Genomic DNA, 25,364 nt, shown 5'->3' on the forward strand with positions numbered 1-25,364 from the left:
CTAAAGTCCTCCTGAACATTTTTCTTCCCAAGCCCCAACCCACCCTCACACTCAGACTTCTCAGGGTGGCTCTCTAGTGTCAAGCAGAGGTGACAGCTGCCTGGAGCACGCACCTTGGCCACAGATTCTCAAAGACTCCTCCCTCTTGCTTCAGGTACAATCTCTTCACCTCCCTGACTGCATTATCATTCTCCACAAGTGGCATCCTGCCCTATTCTCTTTGAGGAATTGGATTCCTTATCATGAAAGGCAGCTGCTGCTTCTTGGGGCCAGGGTCAGGCCACAAAGGGAAAGACTGAAGAAGCTACATCTTCCCATTCAAAGTGCAGTTCCAGGGCCCTTATTTTGGGATCAGATAAACTCCTCCATTTGGAATTCTCATCCTTCAGATTTTGTGAGAATGGTCAGGGTTTTAACCGCACATGTACCTCTCAGCACCTCTAGAGGGTCCCTCCCACCCACTGCTGCTCTGCAAGAGATGTCACTTTTTCAGATGGGTTGAGAAGGAAAAAAGCTTGAATCATCTGGAAAAACAAAATCAACGTAGAGTATCCCTTTGCAAAGCTTTCGTCTTTGAAAGTCGTGGGCTAAGAAGGACACATGTGAAAATTCCACATCATTATTTGGAGGGGGACAGAGCACCAAGACACTTACTTCATTAGCTGTGAGTTTCAATTCCAAGAATGTGTGAGCAAGAAACATGGCTGCTATGGCCACTGTTGGGGTGATGAACAAGGTGGAAGTAGTCAGGCTCTGGATGAGACCACTCTTCTCCAATAGTTTCCTTTCCTTCCTTCTTAGGTCTGGGAGATAAGAAGAAAATAAATACATCATAAGTAAGCACCAGTGCATCTCCCAAAGCTTGAAAGAATTCCTCAGAGGTGATGGGCTTGGAGCACCATGGCATCACCAGTCTCTGAGCAGAAAAACAAACTTTACATACCTTTAATCGTTTCTGCAAATGGTCTCTCCCATGTGTACATTTTAATCAGCTTAATGCTAGTGAGAACCTCACTAGTCACACAGATGCGCTGGTCACTGACCTCAGATGTGTGATCCTGAGTCTTCATGACAATTCTGGTCAGGAATACCTGAGTCAGGGTGCAGTAAGTGTGTTAATGCACAAGAGTGGCTATTAACAAGGACAGGGGAATTTAGTCTGGCATTGGTAGGGTAACTGGGAATACGCTTGCTCCTTCATACTATCCTTGGGGGATTAGTTCTAGCACACACACACCCCACCAGGACACCAAAACCCACAGATGCTCAAGTCCCTTATATAAAATGAGGTTGTATTTGCAGATAATCTATGCACATCCTCCCAGATACTTTAAATCACTTTTAGATTCCTTAGAGTACCTCATGCAAAGTAGAGGTTATGTTAATAGTCGTTATATAGTATGGTTTAGGAAATTATTACAAGAAAAAATCTACACATGCTCAGTACAGCTGCAGTTTTTTTCCCCAAATATTTTCCATCCATGGTTCATGGATTCCTAGGATACAGAACTTGCAGATTAAGAGGGCCAATTGTATTTTCAAAGGTAAACTCCAGCTGGGCACAGCTGTGATCCCGGCAGCTCGGGAGGCTGAGGCAGGAGAGTCACAAGTTCAAAGCCAGCCTCAGCACCTTAGCAAGGCCCTAAGCAACTTAGGGAGATCCTATCAAAATAAAAAAGGTCTGGGGGTATATCTCAGTGGTTAAGCACCCTGGATTAAATCCCAGTACAAAAATAAAAGGGAAAATGTAAACTGTAAACTTCATATGTGAATTGAATACTTGAGTGTAATCTTGCACTGAGTGAATCCATTATGGCTCTTAGTTGCTGGTCCCTGTTAAAAGTTTTTCCTACAGATACCTCAAGTCTTAGGGCAGCCTGAGGACCTTTCTTTCCTGGGATTCAAGCCAGGCTGTGGCTAGCTCAACAGAAATATAGCTCTTTTGCCTTCAGAAACCGAAAGCCCCTATAATGGCAATCCCTTCCTACGAGAGTCACTGTGCCGTGGGAGGAAAACATTCAATTTCAGCCATTCAGAGTCACTTCCGCTTTGTCTGATTTTATTTCAGCAGCATCTTGGCAGCACATTTGTTCACTTTCCCCTGTTATACTATGCCATCTACATTTTTTTTACCAGGTGGAAGGAATAAGCACCTTCTACAGAGGTCATCCATCAAGAAAAGCCTGTGAAGCACATAATCCTTTGGGGAAGCCTAAGAGGTAGGCCTCACACATCACATTCACACCGTACTTATTAACCAAGCATGGTGGCCAGAGGACGGTTGGCAGTAGGACTCAAAGCTGGATCTTGACCTCAATGGAATGACCAAGAGGCAACACCCGCCCCCCTCAGTGGGATCCTAGATTCCAGAACCCTGGGAATTCTAGGGGGTGTCCAACACGAAAGATGTTACCTCCAATGGGAAAATCAGGAGATAGCAAACTGTGGCAATGAGCACAGAGGGTCCGAGGATATGGTAGGTGGCAATGCTGCAGGACAGCAGCAAGGAACAGGCGAGCAACAACATGGGGCCATAGTACACCCCTTCAAACAGGTAGTGTAGGTCACTGGTGAAGAAGCCGATGGCCTGTAAGACAGCAAGCCCATGGCACTGGTGTCACCTCTCTAATACCAGGACATGATGGCAGATGGTCAGAGTGGTAAAGGACCTCTTCTGACTGGACATGTGACCCTTGACAAGCTACTTTACCACTCTGACCCTCAGCTTCCCAACTGCAAAGCCAAAGTAATTATACCTGCTTCTTATGTTTTTGTGGGAATTTCAATGAAATACAAAGTGTCTGCACACAAATTGTACTCAACTAAAGATATCTTTTACTATTATTATCACTAAAATGTCTAGATTTCAGATATTTGCTTTTATTCTACTCGTCTATTATATTCATTATTTTACTACTAATAGTATTAACTGAGTCATCATCTCTTGATCCTTCATTTTTGCTATAGATTCTTCTGCCCACTGTCCTCCCTCCACATGTAAATGTCATATTTAATTTAATTTCATATGTCATACAGATTTAATGTCATATAAAAACTGACATTCCAAATCCAGAAAACAATTCATTCATGTCCTACAAAGTTACCGATTTGAATGGCTTAAGAAATGATTTCCTTTTAATATCATCTGATCTCCTTTGAGTTCACAGGACTAGGTCCCAACCCGAGCCTTTAAAAAAAAATTAAAGCACATTAGATGGCATACATTGGTTATTTGGAGGCAATTTACCTCCAAATAAAAATTATACAGAACATGTGATCTGACAGTTTCATTTCTCTGCTGGGAAAACATGTACACGTGTTGGAGAAGCATGCACAGGATGTTCACGAAGCACTGCTAATCCCAGCCAAACCCTGGACACATCCTACATGTCCTTGGTGAGGAGAGGTTAAAAAGTCCACCCCAGAAGCACTAGGAACATTGGGTCCTGGAACCTAAACAACCAGATCTCATGTCCCAGACTCGTCATTCACTAGCTGTGGAACCATAGACAAGTGCTTACACTCCTTGTACCTCTGGACCTCATCAGCAAAATAAGATAATAATAATAATACAACCTACTTCATAATTTACTTTGAGAACTGAGTAAGATAATGCCCATAAAGCAATTTATTTTGGACCCTGAAAGTACTGTAATTATCATTAGGCGTCACTGAAAAGGAACGAAGAAAATCTATGTGTGCTAACATGAAAAGCTAAAACCTAATGAGGTTTTCTATCAGTTAAAAACAAGTTGCAGAAAAATACATAAAATGTAGTAGAATTTATGTAAAACACACACATATAATACAACATATTTTCTATGAGTAACTTGCATATGTCTAGAAGGCTTTGAGAAGTCTAAAAAATATATAACAAAAAAATGAGAAATGATAATGGTGCTAACCTCTATGCATAAGGGAAGAGACCACGTCTAGGGCATCCTCTATATAATTTGTGTGTGTGTGTGTGTGTGTGTGTGTGTGATGGTAGGGATTGAACCCAGGGCCTCATGCTGGCGAGGCAAGCACTCTAAATCTGTCTTATACTGCCAGTTATCTGTTTATTTTTTTCTTGTTTTTTTTTCCCAAGGAGAATGTATTCAGTTGAGTTTTCTAAACTAAAAATAAAATGTATAGAAGCAATTCTCAGAAAACCCTCACTTGGGTAATCAGTTCATTTCCACTTTCAAATGGGCCATTTGCTTTATGTTTCTGTGAAGATGTTTGGGGAAAATAGGGTCTTGCATACAGCTGGTGCTCAGAACAGAGACATGCAGAAAGGAACTGTGGCAGGCCTCAGTGCCGGTCTCCCTTAGTGAGGCAGTTACATGCAAGAGTCAGAGGCCAGGCCACTGTGACTAAATCCAGGCTCTGATGCCTACCAGTCATGTGGCCTGGCACACGCTACCCACCCCACCTCTGCCTTGTTTTCCTCCTCTATGACAAGGGGAACAACAAGAGAATCTACCACAAGAGAGGTGTCAGAGAGTGACTCAGCTAATACAAGTTAAGCCCCCGAAACACTGTCTGACTTAGAGTAATTTAGCACTTGTTATGATAACTTTGCCAAGAACTATAAGGGTTAGTGAGGATAGGGCCAGGGTAGGGTTTGGAGATATCATCAAGAAGGATAGAAAAAACAGGGAGAAGGGCAACCTGGACCCTTTAATTGTCTGTCAAGTGCAGGAAGGTAGGATAGCCTTCAAGTTCAAGGTCTAAGAGAAACTAATAATAAATGCGCCATTGACACACGAATGAATCACTATTTGCTTTCTACATGCTTCACATGTGCTAACTGATTTGATCCTGTGAGACAACAAGCCTTTGAGATTGGTTCTGTCCTTTTTCTATAGTGTCAAGGAGGCTGGACATTTTACCTAAGGTCACAGAGCTAATGAAATGGTGAAGAGTGATAATAGTAGAAATGGTTACAATTAATACCTCATGTTTTTCAGCTTGTTGAGTTTACAGAAAACCTCTACTTGATGAAATGGTTTAATAGATGTTTTTTTGGATATCTGTCTAATTCAGATGCTGAGTCTTTTGAGGGATTAAGAGGTGAATCTGAAATGGCTTGTGTCTTTGAAAGGGGCTCATCTTAGTGGGGGCAGCCAGCTTTGTACAAAAAGAACTATAAGGTTTAGTAAGGATAGGGCCCAGGGTAGGCTTTGGAGATACCGTCAGGAAGGACGGGATATCTAAATTGGGCCTTGAAGGATGAGTGAGATTTTTAAAGACCAGCAGGTGGATATGTCTGACATATGAGGGAATTGGGAGGGGAGTGGAGGTTTGGTCCAGCCTTGATGGAAGGAAAGATGCCAACCCAGGAGCTGAGGAGAGGATAGGGGAAGATATGGTGCTGAGAGAAGGAGGTCAGAGGACTGACTGAGGCAACCCAAGCGAGGCTCTTGCGACAACGTCTGCCTTAGCATAGTTTAGCGATTATTATGAGGGGGCTGCGGCCAGATCATAAAGGGAGATGGCTCGAGGAGAAAGAGCCAAAGCACTGTCACTGAAAGCTTGGTCCTCATCCTTGACGCCAATCCAATAATGAAGACAAGGTCTTGAGAAAAAGGAAAAAGAAGGTTTATTGCTTTGCTAGCAAAGGAGAAACCCAGGGGACTCCTGTCCCAAAGGATGTGATTCTGCCCATCGGCAGGAACAGGGGGCTTTTAAAGAGGTAATTCAGAGAAAATGAGATTAAAGAGCAGAGATCACGAAGGAGAAGATCAGGGGGAAAAAAGATCAGGAAGACAAGGTTAGGGAAAAGAAGACTGGGAAAAAGAAAACAGGTAAGTTTCAAAGCCACAAGGGATACAGTCAAAGCATCAAGTGAACCCTTATTACAGGAGGGCTGCCTTTTCTAAAAATTAAAATGCTGATTTAAACAAAAAAGTAATTTATGCTCCTCAATTGCAATTGGTGAGCAATAGAAAAATAGGAAAATTGAAATTAAATTTCCCATGTCCATGTTGGAGTATCTTCCTCTAGTCTCATCAATGTTTGTGCTAAGTTGTAAGAAGAACAAGAGCAAATAGTGGAAAGTCAATCAATCAGGCAGGTTTAAGTATTTCTCTTTCACACATAAGAATATTAAAACTCAGGTTGCCTATGATTGCTTTTCCCTAGAACTCCCTAAACTATCAGGCCTCCCCAAGCCCCACCTCCAGGTTGGCTTAGGGAATGCACTTTCCAAAGTGCTTCTACAGGGGATTTGTGCCTTTTTAGTTCACAGTGCCCAGAACAGAATTTGGCCCAGATAGGCCCCAGTTACTATCTGCCGAATGAACACATAGATTCTTTCCAAATACTCTGAATGCAAGTGGCAGCTTGGATTATTGTTGACTTATTTTCATGACCCAGAGGCAATTGTGAATGGTTTTAAATGCTGAACCTAAGAATTATTTTCATTTATCTCTTCTGCCTCCCCTAACTCCCATTCCTCCCTCCTTTGTCCCCAGGCAGTGTTTGCAGGAGGGGAAGGGAAGTCCGCATCCCTAGTCACTTACCTCTCCTGAGGTGATGTGTGTTAGAAACTTCAACTGGAGGAGTCTCTGGAAGGCAAAGGAGGAAATGGCTGTTCGAATCCTGATGCCTGTATGCTGGTTGACGATCCAAACTGAGCACAGACTCAGAGACTTCAAAGACTCAGTGAGAAAAAGGGCAAAGCAGAGGCCCACTCCATGGACAATATTCCCTGATTGGTCTTGAGAATATTCCAGGATCTTTGGTATAACCAGCATCTAAAAGGAAATAGGAGTTGGGATCATTTGGACCTCCCGATCCTTTCAGGCACCTGTTTCATACTTATTTCCTGAAAGAAGGATGGGGAGGTCAAGGTTGAGGTCGGGGATTTGCTGAAGGATCAAAATGGACTCAGGTATAATCCTACCATCAAAAAGGGCAAAGTTCAGTTGGAGAAGACTTGAGAATTCTACTGACCCAGATCTGAATCCCCCAGCTCTGCCACCTCGGAGCTGGTCCAGAAAGGAAACAGGGGACATGCACATACATATACACATGTGCACACACACAGATGTGCACACACATACACACATGCACACACACACACACACACAACTGGGTATTTTAGAAGTTAATAAAGTGACTATTTACAAAGGCATGGGCAGAACTTAGGAACTCCAAGAAAGGATGGTAGACTACTATTGGGCTAGAGACAGCAGGGAACTGCTTCTTCCCTAGAGGTAAGGGGCGAGGGCGGGGTGCAGTTAATGGGCCCAGCAGAGGGAAACATGAAAAGAGGGCACCTGACAGGACCTCGGGTCATGAGAAGCGGTGGTCCACCCTCTCTTCTCCCTTCTAGCCTCCTACGAGTTATTGATCAAGCCCAACCCAATGCCAGAGAAACCCATATAGATCCCACACCCAGAGCACAGGGTAAGGTAGAAAATGGTGGCAAGTGGATCTAGAGGAACAAATGGAAAACACCTGGCCTGCTAACTATCCCACAGGTCAGCGGTCTCTTTGGTGTCATCAGCTGTTTCTTCCTGACCTACATCCGTTCTCCCCCAAAGCAGTAGAAGTGTCTCAGTTTTCTTCTGGGGACACTCATTGACCCCATTGCTTGCAGTCTGGACTAGATTGTCAATCAAAGTGCTCCACCCTCTGGCCAACCCCTGTGCATGTGACCCTAGCCAACCAGTCAGACCCTTTCTCTGAAAGGAGCATCTTGGACTGAGGAACTAGAGGACCAGGAATAGAGCCCATTCATCCCAACCACAGAACCCAGAAGACACCATTAGTTCCCACTCCCTATATTCCCAGAGCTGTTCAGACATTTCTCAAAGCAGCAAAACCATACCGAACCAGACCTTGTTCTAGGTGCATTACACCTTTATCTCATTTAATGTCACACTATGAGGCCAGTGACATTGTGCTTTGCATTCACACGAGCGGGTATTATGGGGATTCTATGAGGAAAACCCGAGTCTGAAAGGGTAATTAAACTGACCAAAATCACCCAGAAATTCAGAGACAAAGTTTGAACCTAAGCAATGGCTACAGAGTTTGTACAGATAACCACCGTGCTCTCCTGCCCTCCAAAGGTCTTCATTTTCTGGGTGCAGCTAACAGACAAAAACATCCCCAACTCCTGGCATGGACTTGAACATGTCCCTTGTTCTATTTTTAATCGCTAAAGCCTTGTTCCAAAACCTCACCAAGTCTGCACTTACTGGACCTAATATACTCGTAACACAGAAGCAGCAGCCCAGAAGAACACCAAAAATAATCCTTGTTCTTTGAAACCGCAGTATCACTCGCAGCATAGAGGCTTTTTCAATCCCACGCCTGGAGACCTCTTCATCCCAAAGGCAATGAAGTCTTGAAAAGAGGGAAATTGAGACAAGTGAAATCTCTTTGCATGTGTCACTCAATTATTCTGGATCTTGCAAGCTAAACATTTACTGCAAAAATGTTCTCTCTCTCTCTCTCTCTCTCTCTCTCTCTCTCTCCACACACACACACACACACACACACACACACACACACACACCTCCTTCTCTCAGTGGTTGTTGTTTTTTGGGTACTAGGGATTGAACCCAGGGAAGCTTTATTACTGAGCTACATCCCAGCCCTTTTTATTTTGAGACAGGGTCTCTATAATTCACTTAGGGCCTGACTAAGCTGCTGAGGCTTAATTGAATTTGGGATCTTCCTGCCTCAGCCTCCAGAGTGGCTGGGATTACAGGTCTGGACCACTGAGCCTGGTGAACTTTTCAAACATAACAAAAGCAGAGAGAGCAAAATAAGGAATCTGCCAAGTACTCATCCTTCATCATTAGGATTATCGACACTTTGATATTTTTGCTTCATCTTTCTTCCCCTCTAACTTTTCTTGAGTATTTAAAGCAAATCTCAAACATCGTATCACTTCATGGAGAAATACTTCAATATGTATCTCTTCCAGATAAGACTTTTTTAAAAAATCACAGTAAACACAATAACAATAATTCCTTAATGTTATTTAATTCCTTGTCTATTTTCAAATTTCCCTAATTATTTCAAAAATACATTTTTATAGCTAGTGTGTCTGAGTCAAGATCCAAATAGGGTTCATACCTTGCATTTAAAGAACAAATCTGATTGGCCTCTTTTTAAAAAGTCCCCCAAAGGGTGTCCCAGCGTTGGATCAGCCAAATGAAAGTGTGTCCTTATCTTAATATTCCTGGATAACAGTGCCTTAGATGTTTGTGTTATACCAACAAAAACAGGGGGAAAAAAAAACAACGACCTTTTTGACGTTTAACCATTCATCCACATCCTCAGTCCTTTTCATTTTTTTGTTTTGCTAAGTTGCTTAGGACCTTGTATTTTTCTGAGGCTGGACTTGAACTTGTGATCCTCCTGCCTCAGCCTCCTGAGTTGCTGGGATTACAGGTGGGTGTGGCTGTGCTTAGCCCCAAAACATTTTTCTTTGGAGAAAAACTGGATATACATTTCAAAAATGCACCAAAGAACTCATGAAAAAATTAAACATGTTGCCTTTCTCATAGTTTTTTTGTTTTGTTTTGTTTTGGATTATATTTGAGGCAGGGGCATAGTCGCTGTGGCACTGAGGGCTTCCAGAAGGCTTCATCTGGCTCTAGGATGCTTCACATATATTTACAATCCAGTCTGTTGGCTGCATTGCCATGTGGCACCTGACCTTTTAACATGCTGGCTCCCACTCCCATATGTCTGGCTCCACTGCCTGAGAAGCTCAGCTACCACCATATAAGATGAGAACATCAAGGACGATGCCAAAGGACTTCCTGTATTCCCTGAAGCTTCAGCTCTGGGTATTTTAGAAGTTAATAAAGTGACTATTTACAAAGGTGTGGGCAGAACTTAGGAAATGCAAGAAGGGATGGTGGACACAGAGAGTAAAGGAATAAGAAAGGCAGAATTTGTGGAGTAAAAGTGGATAGAAGTGATCAGATCTTGTATGCACAACCTGGTGGACAGAATGGCCTCCCTTTCAGGGTCACTCTTTGTTACCAGAGTTCAACAGCTGGTTCTTAGCCCTGTCCAGACTCTCACCAAGTCTCAAGGCAAACAGTTCTAGCCCTCTCTACCCGCCTCCTCCAGCCATGGGCACATATGCCTAGCCTAAAACCCAACAGGAACAAACACCTTGAGGATCCTTCTGCCCTGCTTTTCTTTATCTGCAGTCAAAATTCCAGCTTTCCCTCCTGAGTTATAATTAACCCTATCCTATATCCACCAACGGATGAGTCAGATGAGCTGGGGTCTAGCTCAGCAAAGCAAAAATGTTCCCGTTGACACGTGTACGTACTAGAGGGTTTTTGCTTACAGATGAGATTGCTAGGGCTGAATCACAGAGCCTCTTCTCCTTATTCCCACCCCTACATGTACACAATCCACAGAGATGATGAGCTCTAGAGTTGGTTCTACTTTGACTAAATACATCCAAGTTTTCCATAACCTGCCCACAGCTCTCCTAGCAACTCTTCCAGTTTCTGGCAATGACCACCAGACTCCATGTCAAAAGACTCAATTTCAAATTTTATCTCCTCCATTCATTCGATATATATGACTCTAGAAACATCATTTCACTTAACTCTCATCTTCTTCATCTGTAAAATGGGGAAAGTAGTATTTATCATATTTGTTTCATAATTATTGTGAGGTCAAACAACATAATTGATGGGGATCTGCTCTGTAATTAGAGAACAGTAAAGCGTATCAAGAGTTATTATGGTGATGAAAGTGGTAATACTACTACTACTGCTGTTGCTGCTGATGGTGGAGGTGATCATGATGGTTGATAGTTTGTCAGAAAATCTTCCTAAAAGCCCAAACAGTTGTTCTAAAGCATTAGGGAAGATGGACCCAGAACTCTGCCTAATAAATAGTGAATATACAGAAAGAAAACCCTTACATCCTTAGAGGTATAAATACACCAATAATTTTTTTTTTCAAATAAACATCCCAAAATGGAGTAACTGCAAAAGTATTGGTGGACAGACATAGAGAGTAAAGGAATAAGAAATGCAGAATTCGTGGAGTAAAAGTGGATAGAAGTACTCAGATCTTATATTCATAATTGTTATGGAAGAAGCAAACTACAATATAAGTGGATGCCTATTATGTATTGAGCATTTTCCCAAATACTTTATTATTATATTTATTTATTTTAGTTGTAGATGGGCACACTTATTTATTTATTTATTTATTTATTTATTTATTTATTTATTTATATGTGGTGCTGGGGATTGAACCCAGTGCCTCACACATGCTAGGCCAATGTTCTACCACTGAGCCACAACCCCAGCCCTATTATTGTTCTTAATTACTATTATTACTTTGTGTTACTGGGGGTCAAACCCAGGGCCTCACACATGCTAGGCAGGTTCTCTACCACTGAGCTACACACCCAGCTCCCAGATACTTTAAACTGAGTTCACCACCTCCTCTGAATTTTTAGATAGTCCTAAGGAGGTTCATGAGATAATTTTATAGCCCACTATTTTATTCATAAAAACACAGGGCCACTTGTCCAACATCATGGTAAAAGGTGAGATGCTGACCAATATCTGGCATTATCCAAGAAGTATTCCCGGGCATCTTTTTGTTTGTTTGTTTTTTACTAAGTCTGAGAAGTCATGGGCCAAAATTGAGCCAGTTTCTGTATTATAGGTTTTCTAGTTGCCTCAGATACACTATTTGCTTTGTTAACCCTGAAACCTGGCTGGAATATACAACATTTCACAAACTCTCCTGACCCCTGAATGCTTTCAGGGAAGCCCCTCTGAAGCTACAATTTCCTGGAACACAAATGGAAGCTTCCATTGTCTACCTGGTATGTCTCATAAAGGAACTAGAGGTAGGAACATGAGTATAGGACATTTTAAATCAATTACTCATTTTTTTCTCCATTTGAGCTTCATATTACCTTGAGGGTAATACAGGAAGTATGATCACATGACTAGTTAGTGTTTGGCTAACTAGTGAGGATCAGGAGATTGGGCCACTTACCCCAAATTTAAGTCCCACTGTTCAATACCTGATCTGATCCAGAAGAAACCATCAAAAAGGACCAGGGCCAGGTGCAGAGGTGTACACCTGTAATCCCAGTGACTTGGAAAGCTGAGGCAGGGGGATTGCAAGTTCAAGGCCCACCTCAGAAATTTAGCAAAGCCCTAAGCAACTTAGCAAGTCCTTCTCTCTAAATAAAAGGTATTTTAAAAAAAAAAAAAAAAAAGGAGAGGGAGGCTGAGACTAGAAGTGACAATTACTATTTTTCTTAGGATCATGAGCCTTTTCACAAATCTCATAAAAGATGTGGATTTTTGCTCCAGAAAAAAATCTCCAGTCAGATGTACAAAGTATGCATATCATTTCAGGAGATTCCCGAGATCTGGATTAAGATCCATCCACCCAGCATGAGGCCTATTGCTATAAAGGAAGAACCAAATTGTCTGAGGATGGACCTACCTACCACCTTTATGCACCTCAGGTCACTCACTATCCCACCAAAAGATGGGTTTACCCATAAAGTGATGCGTTACCTTTTGACATTTTTGGCTGAGGCATCGTGGATGGACAGCAGAGGGATGGAGTTCTCATCTAAGCGATTCTGTAAACCCTTGATCATGAGTGGGGTGAGCCATGACAGTGTGAGGTAGGAGAACAGGCCCACGTCATCCATCGGGTGAGGGGCAGGAAACCTAGCGGGGCGGTTATAGAAGAGAAAAATGAAATTAAACACAAGATTTTGAAAGCATGAATTATAACTATGTAAAAACTACAATGTGGTCTTCCAGATGTACACACAATATTTTTTCATGACTATTATTTGTAAGTTAAAAAACAGAAAAAAATCCCATTAATAGAGCAATTATTTAAGAAGAAAGGGAGAAACTACGCTATCTCCATACATGGAACATAGTATAGAATTTTTTTAAAAACAAGAGTTAAAATATATATATATATATATATATATATATATATATATATATATATATATATATATATATGAATGACATGGAAAAACTTCCAAGTATCTTAAGTAAGAAAAAAAAAGCCACTTGGTGATGAAAAAATTCAGTACTTTCAAAAAATTACATAAAAAAGAAGAAGAAAAGAGGGAAAACACACCAAACAATATGTACAATTGTATCAAATCTTTTTGGAAAAGGGATTGGAATTGGCAAAGGGAAAAGATTCTCATTGTTCAGATTTTGTACAGACCTTTTACAAAAATAATAAAGTAGAATAAAAAACAAACAATTCTTGTCTCTGAGAATGACTCAAATATAGACAAAAATTATTGGATTAAGAATGTTGGGATTGTGTGTAATTTTTTTCTTTTATTTTCAAAATTGCTTCTAATGTTATGTGTTTCAACATGAAGAAAAGTTGATTCAAAAAAATATTTGGGGATAAAGATAAGAAGATGAAAATGATAAACTCATGAAATTTGGGGGTGGAGAGCACTGTGGCCTCTTTTCTCCACTCTCTGGCCCTTTATACCCTCACAGCCAGCCCACCAGGGCTGTGCATTCTGAACAAGGTTAATCTCACCCTTGCCCAAGATGTTAGAGAGAGGCAGGAGGGAAGAAGTAGTGGTATCATCAGGTATGTGGGGCCATCTGTGACTGCCCAAGGCAGGGCAAGAATCTGTGAGCTAGTGCCAGTATTCCAAAGGCCCAACAGAAACAATGTTTATCTAAGAGGTGAACTCCAGAACTTGACGAAGAATTGAGAGCCTGAACTTTGCTCTTGGCGGAGATTATCAACTCAGTGTGGTAATAATGTGGCTGGTGCTGATTAGAAGCTTGGATTTTTAAAAAATGGGAAAACAAATGTAGTTTGTTTTCAAGTGCCTCTCTGCATTGGGGATTGAACCCAGGGCCTCGTGCATGTTATACTAAACCACATCCCCAGCCCAGAAAATGCAGTTTGTTGATAGATAAACTCTTAGAAAATGTGTTGGAGAGAGAATCATAAATACAAAAGGGACTCTTGGTAATAAAATGCTAGAGAATCAGACTAGAAGAGTTTTAAGGTCCTATCAATAAATGATGAATAAATGAATATGTACATGCTGTGAGGAGTGTGATTCTGAAAGCAAGACTATATCAAGTTAGAGAGCAATCTGGAGATGGTGATTTAAGGGAGAAGGATAAATTGAATTTCTTTGAGTCTTAGATTTAAGGTTAACATCAAAGGGCTTTGAGCCCTTACCACAGCCCCCTTCTACCCTTAGAATGAAGACCAGCATCCTAAGGTGGCCTGTGGAGCCCCACATGGTCCCCTGGCATCTACCTGCCTGTGCAGCCTCATCTCATGCCATGTCCATCGTCCTGCCCTCTAGCTACACTGGCCTCCTTCTCAGTTCCAGGGCACATCCTTCTGTATTCCTTTCACCTTAAGACAAGGCCTGTACATAGGTTGCCCCCCTGCCCATATTATTCTTCCCCTACTCTGGTCTAATAAATTCTTGTTCATCCTCCAGGCCCCAGCTTAAGTCACTCAACCTATCAAGCTGTCATCTGTCCTACGTCTCCATGGCCTCTTCCTCGATCAGCTTGGAGTCACATGTCTACTTAGGAGCCAGCTTGCTCACTGTCTTTCTCCCCCATGTGGTGGCAAAGATCACGTCCGTCTTGCTCCCACTTCACTGCTCTCCTGTGGTCTAGCATGATGCCTGGCACTTGTGGGTGCTCAGTGATCCTTGTCTAATGATTGAACATGTGGCATGCCTGTGCTTTCCTGGTGCGCCTCAGGCTGCTCTGCAAGTATTGGTTGAGTGACATGATGGTATAGGGACATGGTTATGTAACCTGGGGTAGGAAGTGAGGGTTGAGGACCATCACCCTGGTGGCTTCTGCCCTTCCTCCATCCCAGGACTCACCTTGGCTGGGGTCGGAAGGGAATCATGGTTCTCCAGGTAGCCTGGTACTGCTCCCAAGGGAGGCCATCCACTGCCCCTCGGGTGGCAGGCTTCCTTTCCTGCTGGCTCCCAGGGCCATCTTGGAGAGTGTAAGTTTTCTTAGGAAAGAAAAAAGTAAAAGGGCATCAGTTTCAGATCTCATGAATGCTGTCTTAAGGGAGGGTTAAATCAGCTGCCTGAGGAGAGATGGATCTTTCTGCATCTAGCTCCCTAAAGAAAGGCATCCAGGCAGGGAAAGAGCCCTGGGTTGAGAGACAGGACCATCGGGTGCCAGCCCTGCCCCTGCTCCATCTTCACTGGGCAGGCCATTCCACTTTCTTGTATTTTTATCTATCAACAAAGAATATGGACAGGAATAAAGGGTATAATAGCTACCCACAAAATGTGAGACCAAGTCACCTTCCGAGGGCAAACCTACCTAAAAAAAGTCAGTAAGTAAAGAAGTAAATTCCAAAATATTATATGTTACTTGTTTGACAGCTAAAACAAAAAGATAGGCCATATTTACAACTTCATATAAATAAATATGATTGGCATCTACATCAATGGATTCAACCAATTATAGGTCAAATATATTTGAAAAAAGTCATATCTGTACTGCATATGTACAGACATTTCTCATGTTATTATTCTCTAGACAATATAATGGTAACAACGTTTTGTATAGCACTCACATTGTATAGTAACCCAGAGAAGTATATATAATCTAGAGATGACTGAAAATATATAGGAGGAGCTGGGTGCAGTGACACAGCCTGTAATCCCAGCAACTCTGGAGGGTAAGGCAAGAGGATCACAATTTTGAGGCCAGCCTCAGCAACTTAGTGGGACCTTAAACAATTTAGCAAAAATCTGTCTCAAAATGAAAAATAAAATAAAAAGAACTGGGGATGTAGTTCAGTGGTAGAGTGCCCTGGGTTCAATCTCTAGTACCAAAAAAATAAGTAAAAGTAAACCAAGTTATTGATGGAAAAAGATCCAGGTAGTGGTTATGTCAGTTAGGGAAAGTTGGAAAATGAGATACAGGGAAAAACCAATAGATGCATATGATTGTCAAAGTTCAAACTGGTGTAGGTAATGGTTTTACAGCTGCTTACTCTATTAATTGTAGGTAAATACATAGAAAAATGGTGGTAGATGATTGATAGATACATTCAGAGATCAGATAGGTAGCTGGGTAGGTAGGTTTATAGATAAAAGTACACATGAACCATGAAGGTATGTAATGACCAAGGATAATAATTTATCTATTGTGGAAGCCTAAGGTCCTTTGAAAAACTCAAAGGCAAATAAATATGGCACAAAATTTTCTGACCTAATTTATGATCATTGAGCATAGGCTGTCAACTCACTTTCCTAGTATTTTGATACCAGGATAATCTACTTACATAGCCAAGTCCTGAAACCACGTCGTCGCTTATGTCAAAGCCAAGATTCACAGGGCCACCAGAAGAGTTGGGAACCCAGTATGTCCTTCTCCTGGTCATTTTCAGTTGTTCTTCCAATTCTTTGTTTCCTAGAATCAGAATCTGAAAAGGCAATTGGTAGGAGCAGCTTAGATATAGCTTTGAGTGGTCACAGGGAGGGGCATGATCCTATTGAGGATATTTGGACCTTGCAATAGTCATTGTCATTGTGCTTGCTAGGGATGCACTTGGTCCTTCTCTTTTGACATCTACTGGGACCTCAGTTGCAGATCACTTAGGGAAACTCTAACCACTTTCTCCACCTTGCTCCCAATCCTGTACCCTTGGGCCAGATCAATCACCTCTGATCATTCAAAGACCTGCTCATGACACCATGTTTCTTGCCTTTTCACAGTCTCTACTTGTGCATTTGTTTGAATCGTAATTTGTTCAGAATTTCTCACAATCCACAGAGAACCTCACTAGGACAGGGGTACATCTACTTTGCTCACTACTGAATCCCTAGGGCTTGACTCATGCTGGGGGGATAGCAAGTACTCCATAAATAAATGATGAACAGAAGGAGAAACATCATTTTGTCATTTGCTAACTCTTGGTTTTCATAGACTGCTGGGGGGAATCTGGGCACAATTTAGAAAACTTTAATAATCAAGGCATTAAATAAACAACAACTATGTATTTCATTTTTGCTTTTCTGAGTATGGGACTCAATCTCTGGTTGACCCAAGGGAAGGAGTGATAATTAGGAATATTTCCTAAGACATAGAAAGACAAAAAGGTATACATCGGGGCCAGAGTCATTAAGGTACAACCTGTACAATACAGGACCCCTAAGTTAGAAAGGCCTCAAAGTTGGCTTAATACTCTGAAACTGCCATCTTGAAATTCTTAATAAATTTGAAAAGGGAGTCCCATTTCTTCATTTTGCACTGGGCCCCCACAAATGCTATGGCTGGCCTGGTGTTCAGATGCAGCTCTTGACATTTAAATATTGAATTGTGCTTCAACTAAATAGATTACAACTCACCCATTGTTTTGGAAGAAGATTCTTTAAATTCCTTTACCCAACTCCTCTATCCCACTGCCTCTTACAAATCAGAAACAAATTTGGTAGACTCACCTTCTAGAATTCTTCTATAGACCACACAAGATAGATTTCCCAGCTATGGAATTATGAGATGCACATGTGAAGTAATGATAGAATGTGGACCCTTCAGTGACAATGGAAAACAGAAAGGAGAGAAGATGTGTTAGGTAAGAGAATGCCATATACTTTGTTTAAACTCTGAGAAGAGGCCAATTTTCTGGCTGCAATAAACCAGCCTAGGACACATTAAAGTAAAATTGACAAGATTCAATAGCATGAGACCTTCGGGGTAGGGTCATCCTGTACTGCTGTGTTCACACACAAAGATTCCCACTGGAGATAAAGGGTGGAGGATGGAGGCAGCACAAAACCCAAATTGCAAGTCATGTACCCTGGCAAGGTGCTGCATCAGCCGTGTGCTGATAACTGCTTATATCTGTAATTAGCCTGTTCGCAATTGGCGAATGAATGTAGTTCCAACTTGAACACTGACATTTTGCTTTATTTTAAGGAGTAAGAGGAAAGTTAAATACCAAAAATATATGTTGGATTTTTCACTTATTTGTCCATAACCTGAGTGACTTTGCTAAATAGTTTTCAAATAACTAAAAGAATATTCCTTTTGGTTGGGGTTGGTGGTACACACCTGTGATCCCAGATACTTGGTAGGCCGAGACAGGAGGAACCAAAGTTTGAGGCCAGCCCAAACAACTTACTTACTGAGACCCTATCTGAAAATTATAATGGCTGGGGATGTAACTCCGTAGTATAGCACTTGTCTGGCATATACAAGACACTGGATTCAATCCCAGCACTGTGGGAGAGGGGGAAAAAAGAATATTCCTTTTTTCTCCTACTACAATATAGCTGTAGATAATACACACTTGTAAATCTCATCTGCAATCTGCATCTATGTTTCTGTCTTAAGTCTAAGCAATCAACAAAATAATAAATGAAGCCCTGATTTGTAACTCTTACCAATTTCTATAGTGTAAATACCTCTACCATGGCTGATTTCAGGATATTAACATAACTCCATGAATGCAGAGTTGGGAAAAGAATTAAAGTACAATATACTATTACCACCATATAGACAATTGTGGTAAGAAACATCAGAATAAATAATAGTAAAATAATTAGGAATGATAAATTTCGAACATTACCTTTGTTTTTGAAATAATTTATTTAACTGTTCATTTATACAATTTAAATTTTAATAATGTTTAGCAACTAGGCTCTCAAAATTCCTGAAATTTTGGTTCCCAGGAACCAGTGTGAACAGGCTCCAGCGAAACACTGTCACATCCCTTTCAAAAAAGAAGAGGTGAATTTTTCCTAAATCCTCTTCCAATTAAGACATCTTTTTCCCAATTTGCTGATGAGTACTCCATGTGCTAGTACCACCTGTGTGTGCCAATTAGCTTTCCTGTCCCATATAATGTAAATAGGCACCAGAAGAAGCCAAAAGTGAGTGGGCCCAGTGGATTATCCAAGCTGCAAACAATCAGGAATCATGGAAAGATCTTAGAAGGGAGTGTGGTGTCAGCATAGGAAAGATAAGTGAGGCCCAGCAACTTGGGGAACACAGACAGGCAGAATGAACCAAAGAGCCTCACTTGAAGACATCAACGACAGTAGGACAGGCAGTGACCACCTGGACAAAATCATCACCTGGGAAAGCCCAGGAGCTGAGGACACTGGGCCCAGGAACCCAACTCTTCCTCTGCCAGGCAAAAACTCTGAGACTGTGTCTGTACTGAGCATTGTCTAACAGAATTATTTAATTATTGGATCAAACAAGATATTAAAATGGTAAGCCTCAACATTTACTTTCCCCTCATTAACTGGGAAGCGGGAAATGCTGAGGAAGCGCAAATTCTTAGAAACCGAGAAAAGAAACTAGATTTTAGATTTTTCTCTCAATTTTCAGCTGTGGTATGACTTGCCAACCTGGCTTATGTTTATTCACAGGTGTTGCTCTTCTCTGTATGGATTTGTTTAGGAAACTAACAGCAGGGAAAAAAACTAAACAAAATAAAATTGGAGAAAATGTACACAAATGCAAAGGACGAGTTTTAAGAAGGTGAATTGTTCATCTCAACACCACTGCAACTCAGCCACAAATTAACCGGGGCCTCCTTCCAGTTCTACTAGGCCCAACCTCTCCTCCTTGGATTGGTCAGAGGAATTCTCCGGTCCAGGCTTCCTTGGGCAGTCCTTGAAAATTTCTCTGGCCTCTCAACTTCCTCTCAGGAAGAAATTGGCGTTTTGAAGTTTAATTAGTGGCAAGACCTTTACTGTGGTCAAGATGGAGACAGGGTCATGACTGGGAATAAACCAGAGAGGAAACAGATGCTTCCAGCCCTGTGTTCTTCCCATCCTAGGGGCAAGACCATGTTTACAAATTCAGTTTAGACAGGAGCCATTTACTTACAGTGAAACAGTTGCCAACAGGACGGACGGGGGCCACTGGAGCAAAGGTACCTGTGGCAAAGGTGTTCTGGAGGAAAGGATTTATTTCATTGTTATTATCATTATCCAGCAGGATCTGGGATCTAAGACCAGAAAGTACACCAGAGGGCAAGGAATGTGCCCAGAACAAGTGGGCAGAAGGACCTGCAATAATATGAAGGATATGAAGAAGTTTAAAGGATTAGACCTTGTTCTCCTGTGCTATTAACTTTCCCTGCTCTTAATTTATTTCCTTCTGTAAGTTCCAATACCTGCCAGAGGCCAGTGACTATTCATTTGTTGAATGCTGAACCCCCACATTCCACTCCCGAGTTTTCTCCTCTGCTTCAAGAAACTAGGAAGTTCCTCCCCACCCGAATCTTCACATTAGTCCTGGTTTGTTTGTTTTTGATTTTTGCATTTTTTTTTTAACCTAGGTGTGCTTTTCCACTGAGCTACATCCCCAGCCCTTTCTATTTTTTATTTTGAGACAGTGTCTCTCTAAGTTGCTAAGGCTGGCCTCAAACTTGGGATCCTCCTGCCTCAGCCTTCTGAGTTGCTAGGATTACAGGCATGTGCTGCTTTGCCTGTTTCCAATTAGTCCTAATCTTTACCTGGAACAAACATTTTCCTCCAGAACCTTGCAGAATCAGTCCATTCTTTAGTTTTGTTTTTTTTTAATTTTTTAAATTTTTTGATTGGTACCAGGGATTGAACCCAGGGGCACTTAACCACTGAGCCACATCCCCAACCCTTTTTATTTTTATTGTGAGACGGGGTCTCACTAGGTTGCTTAGTCTCGTTAAGTTGCTGAGGCTGGCTTTGAACCTGCGATTGTCCTGCCTCAATCTTCTGAGCTGCTGGGATTATACGCCTGCTCCACTGGGCCCAGGAGAACTAGTCCATTCTTATTATTCAGGTCTCAGTTCAAATACTACCTCCTTAAAGCATCCTTTCCAGATCTCCCTATCTAATGCTGGCCCCCTCTTCCTATCACCTTCTGCATATTTTCTTTCACATTTCCTTTGTTTACCACTTCCTGAAAATTGTCACATTTCTTTTTTGGCATATTCATTCTCTGTCTACCTTTCTAGAATGTAAGATCTCTGAAGCCAAGACCTTGTCTGTCTTGTTCCCTCTTGTATCCTTGAATCTAGAATCCTGCCCAGCCCATAGAAGATATTTAATAAATATTTGATGGATAAATTAATGAAGCACATGCACAGTCTTGTCAAAGAAGGGGCCAAGAAAGCCACACTGTCACTGAAGACTTTATATGTGGATTCTTGATGCTCTGCCAGGTGTCCTGATATATGTTTTCACAGAAATATACAGACAAGATTTAAAGAAGATATTCATCAAGCAAGCAACTTAAATCAGCCCATTACCACACCACACGACATCATACGACACCATACCTTTAAAGTGCAGTATGAATTTATATTGTAGGACAGAACACTTACATTGTGCATTGGGGCATGCACAGATATTAAAAGCATTAAATATAGTGTTTAAAAAATTGACACAAATTTTGTAAAATGGTTTTAGAAGTTCATTGTTGGATTTTTTCTTGTGTGTGTGTGTGTGTGTGTGTGTGTGTGTATGCGTGTGTCTGTGTCTGTGTCTGTGTGCTGGGAATTGAACCCAGGGCCATCCCCAGCCCTAAAAGTCCATTGTTAAAATACTAGGAGCCTCAAAGAATGTAGCCCCTTGGTGAAACTCATGATAAAAAGATAAGCTCTTAGGGACTTGGCCAATGCATACTTTACATTCATATCACCTCCAGAGTCTGTTATAGGGTAGGATACATAAGATATTACTTAGTGAATGAAGGAAAGAGTTTGGGATCATGCCAGAGAAAAAACTTTAATCAGGAGCTTCCAAATTCCTGCATCATGTTTCCTCCAAAGCACCTAATAACCCTAACTTTTCCTTTCCTTATTTGTGACAAATAAAGAAATATGTAGTTCTGTCTGCCCTAAATCAGACTCAGCTGTCTATGGATCTGTCCTCTGGCCAAGAGAAGCCTCAGGGTGGGAACATGTTTAGCTTATTCCCTCTGTCCCTCTGCAATTAGTCCAGGGCCTGGCACCATGCAGTCCCTTTACAAGTGCCTATTGGTTTGAATGGGCTTTCAACTCCCTCCTGGATTCTGAGACTTCATATTTGGAGAAAAATTTCCCTCTGAAAACTACAGCAAATCCAAATTAATTCTCAACATGAAGAAGCTCCCAGTGGCCAAATAGGAAACAATTCAAGCAAAGAAATATCTGATGTTATTGGATTGCAACCCATAAAATAAGTATGCTTGAGTCCATACTAACATAAGTAATTGAGTAAATAAGCAAATGGGAGAGAAGGAATAGTTCTTTTCTTATAGAATACCATTTAATAAATGTTGAATTAATCACCTCACAAGATACTTGATACTAATTACAAAAAGATAAATAGTAACTCATTGTGGGCAGATAACATCTTCATCTAGTCATCAAAATTAAAATCACCATAAGTAACTGTCCTGTTATACACGAGGGAATTGAAAACCCACTCAAACAAGGTTACAATATTACTTTTATGCTGTTTGAGCCTGAAACACATGTCATTGACCTAATCATGAGAAATATCATATAAATCCAAATTGAGGAAACTTCTACAAAACAATTGACTGATACCCTTTAAAAGTATCATAGTTTTAAAAGACGATAAAATAAAACATGATAAAGTTAAGATTGAGGCATTGTCACAATTTATTTTTATTTTTTTTAATTTTAATTTTTTATTGTTGGTTGTTCAAAACATTACAAATTTCTTGACATATCATATTCCACACTTTGATTCAAGTGGGTTATGAACTCCCACCTTCACCCCATACATAGATTGCAGAATCACCTCAGTTACACATCCATTGATTTACATATTGCCATACTAGTGTCTGTTGTGCTCCGCATTGTCACAATTTAGCGAAGACTTAGGCGATACCATGATAGTGAAGAGTGAGACCGTGGATTGAACCTTGAACCAGATTCAATTAGGGACAATACTGTGAACACTGGCTCTATCAAAACTGTTTTTGATAAAGAACCGTGATTAGGTAAGATTACAACAGAGAACACTAAGTGAAAGGTATGTGGAAATTCTTGGCTATAGTTTCGCAGCCTTTTTGTAAAGTTAAAGTCCATTCGAATAATAACTTTAAAACACAAGTTTCTAGTATACACAAATCGAACGCAACCATCCTTCCCAGCACACTCTGTGAGCTAGGCTCAGCTGAGGGGAAGTTCTCAGCAGATTTTTTTCGTGCGCCTCTTTTTGCGTATGTACGGTATACAAGCCCCAAGCAGCATCTGCGGGCGGCTGCGCAAAGCGGCGGCGTTTGAGCCTGGGGGCGGGCCGTAGGCAGGGCCGGAAGCGACGGCGCGCTGTCTGCGGGGTTCGATCGCTGAAGCGCACTAAGCGCAGAGCTGTCCGTCCCGCTCCTTCTGTCAGCACCCAGTGGGACCGGCTGTCGCCATGTCGTCTGTGAGCCCTATCCAAATCCCCAGCCGCCTCCCGCTACTGCTGACCCACGAAGGCGTGCTGCTGCCCGGCTCCACTATACGCACCAGCGTGGACACGGCCCGCAACCTGCAGCTGGTGCGGAGCCGGCTGCTCAAGGGCACGTCGCTGCAGAGCACCATCCTGGGTGTCATCCCCAACACACCCGACCCCGCCAGCGACGCGCAAGACCTGCCTCCGCTGCACAGGTAGGCCGGGCGGCCCTGGCTGCAGCGGCAGACGGCGCGGCCTCCTCGCGGGCCCGGGCCGGCTGGCCCCTGAGCACGGAGCTCCGCTCCGGACGGCCTTTGCGGCTTGGTTCAGCCTCTTCAACGCCCCCTCAAGAAAAATGGGGATAACAGATGGCTGCTCAGTGACCGTTAATAAGATAATTCATGAAGTAGTGCCTGACACCTGGCGAAAACTCCATATCACCTGTCACTGTTGTCATTTGATTTGAAACTCTGTCCCTGTCGTCTCCTTCAGTTTCCTAAGCCAGCGCCCTTAACTTCTCAGGCCCCTCCTTTCTTCTTGGGTGCTCTCGCCCTTCTCCCCACCCCCTTCCCTTACCCCTTCTCACCTTTCCCCCCATTCCTTCCTTTCCCCTTTCTCCTTTCGTCCTCTCATATTTGTCTTTTGAGACACTCTAAACTCCCCAGGTTTTCATTTTCCTAAATTGCACCATTCAGTCGTTAACTTTGGGGTATTTTTCTACACTCCGTGCAACCCTTTTCCTCCTCTCCCAGGACTTTCTTTCTTTTTTTTTTTTTTTGAGACAGGGTCTCACTAAGTTGCTTAGGGCCTTGCTAAATTACTGAGGCTGGCTTTGAACTTGCCATCTTCCAGAGCCACTGGGATTACAGGCCTGCGCCACAGTGCCAGTCTCTTCTCTCGTATCTTAACATTTTTCCTTAGGACCCAGGCTAGATTGCCCTCCACCATGGCCCCAGTTGTGAGACACTGGGTGAAAGACTTAACCTATCTCTCTGTTTCTTCATCTGTAAATTATAAACTAATAGCATCTGTCTCTTAGGTGTGTTATGAAGATTAGTTTAAAGCATATATGTATATTGCCTTTGTATCAGGATAGATGGATAGCTATGGTTTCCAGTACTGTACAGTGCATGTGGCTAGAGAGTACTTTGTCACAGTTTGCGGGGACCCAGTTTTAGTACTGAAAATCCTGTGTTATAGGGAGCCCCTCAGTCCAGGCAGATCAGGGTGGTCAGTCACCCTAAATGTGCTGTGAATATATAATACACACCAGATTTGAAAAATCTTAGCATGGAAATGTTTTGTTGATTAATAAATATTATGTAGATTAAATGTTGGAATGGTAATATTTTGACCATTGGGGGTTAAATAAAAGTTAATATTTTACCAATTTTTACTTTATAATGTGGCTTCTAAAATCACATATGTGGTATTTTTATTGGACAATGCTGGTATATAGTATGCTTTCAACAGACATCTTCAAACTTACCTCCCAGATTCCTGCCTCCTATCTTTAACTGAACTTGAGATTTTTTTTCAATTTGGAGATTCACCTTTCCTTGTATTTATCCCTCATTTTCAAATTAAGGGTTCCTAACTGAAGGATTTTTTAGAAGGTTAAAATGTCTTGTTTTTACCCCAAATCTTGGGAACTGTGTATTGTTTAGAGGAAAGTAGGTTCTCAAAGGAGATTGGTACCTCCTTAACACAACAAAAACCAAAACGACAAATCAAAAAACCCTATAACAGTTCACATTGTAAAGCCCTGGCTTTTGTCAACAGTGAAAAATAGTTGGCTCCATTTGATTTGCTTTGATTATTGCCCAAATAGAATTGGACATTTTTCAAGTTTCATTACTCTTAAAAATTTTTTACCTTTAGGGGGCTGGGAATGTGGTTCAAGTGGTAGCGCAGTCACCTGGCATGCATGAGACACTGGGTTCGATTCTCA

The 25,364-nt window shown here is 41.7% G+C and overlaps 2 protein-coding genes across 2 annotated transcripts in view; one reads left to right on the plus strand and one right to left on the minus strand.

Annotated features, from left to right (window-relative positions):
- Window positions 1-16,407, minus strand: part of Abcc11 (ATP binding cassette subfamily C member 11) — a 66,073-nt gene extending 49,666 nt beyond the window's left edge. The window contains 8 exon segments of the mRNA XM_027939006.2: window positions 655-803; window positions 944-1,091; window positions 2,414-2,587; window positions 6,510-6,743; window positions 8,196-8,343; window positions 12,534-12,692; window positions 14,882-15,018; window positions 16,309-16,407. Of these exon segments, the coding sequence (XP_027794807.2) occupies window positions 655-803; window positions 944-1,091; window positions 2,414-2,587; window positions 6,510-6,743; window positions 8,196-8,343; window positions 12,534-12,692; window positions 14,882-15,018; window positions 16,309-16,407 (1,248 nt within the window).
- A 6,871-nt stretch (window positions 16,408-23,278) lies between these two features.
- The window catches only part of Lonp2 (lon peptidase 2, peroxisomal), a 94,973-nt gene continuing 92,887 nt past the window's right edge, over window positions 23,279-25,364 (plus strand). The window contains exon 1 of the mRNA XM_027938989.2: window positions 23,279-23,628. Within this exon, the coding sequence (XP_027794790.2) occupies window positions 23,396-23,628 (233 nt within the window). The 5' untranslated portion in view covers window positions 23,279-23,395. The remainder of the gene's footprint in view (window positions 23,629-25,364) is intronic.

Source organism: Marmota flaviventris, chromosome 18 (genome assembly GCF_047511675.1).
Source record: "Marmota flaviventris isolate mMarFla1 chromosome 18, mMarFla1.hap1, whole genome shotgun sequence".
NCBI lineage: Eukaryota > Metazoa > Chordata > Mammalia > Rodentia > Sciuridae > Marmota > Marmota flaviventris.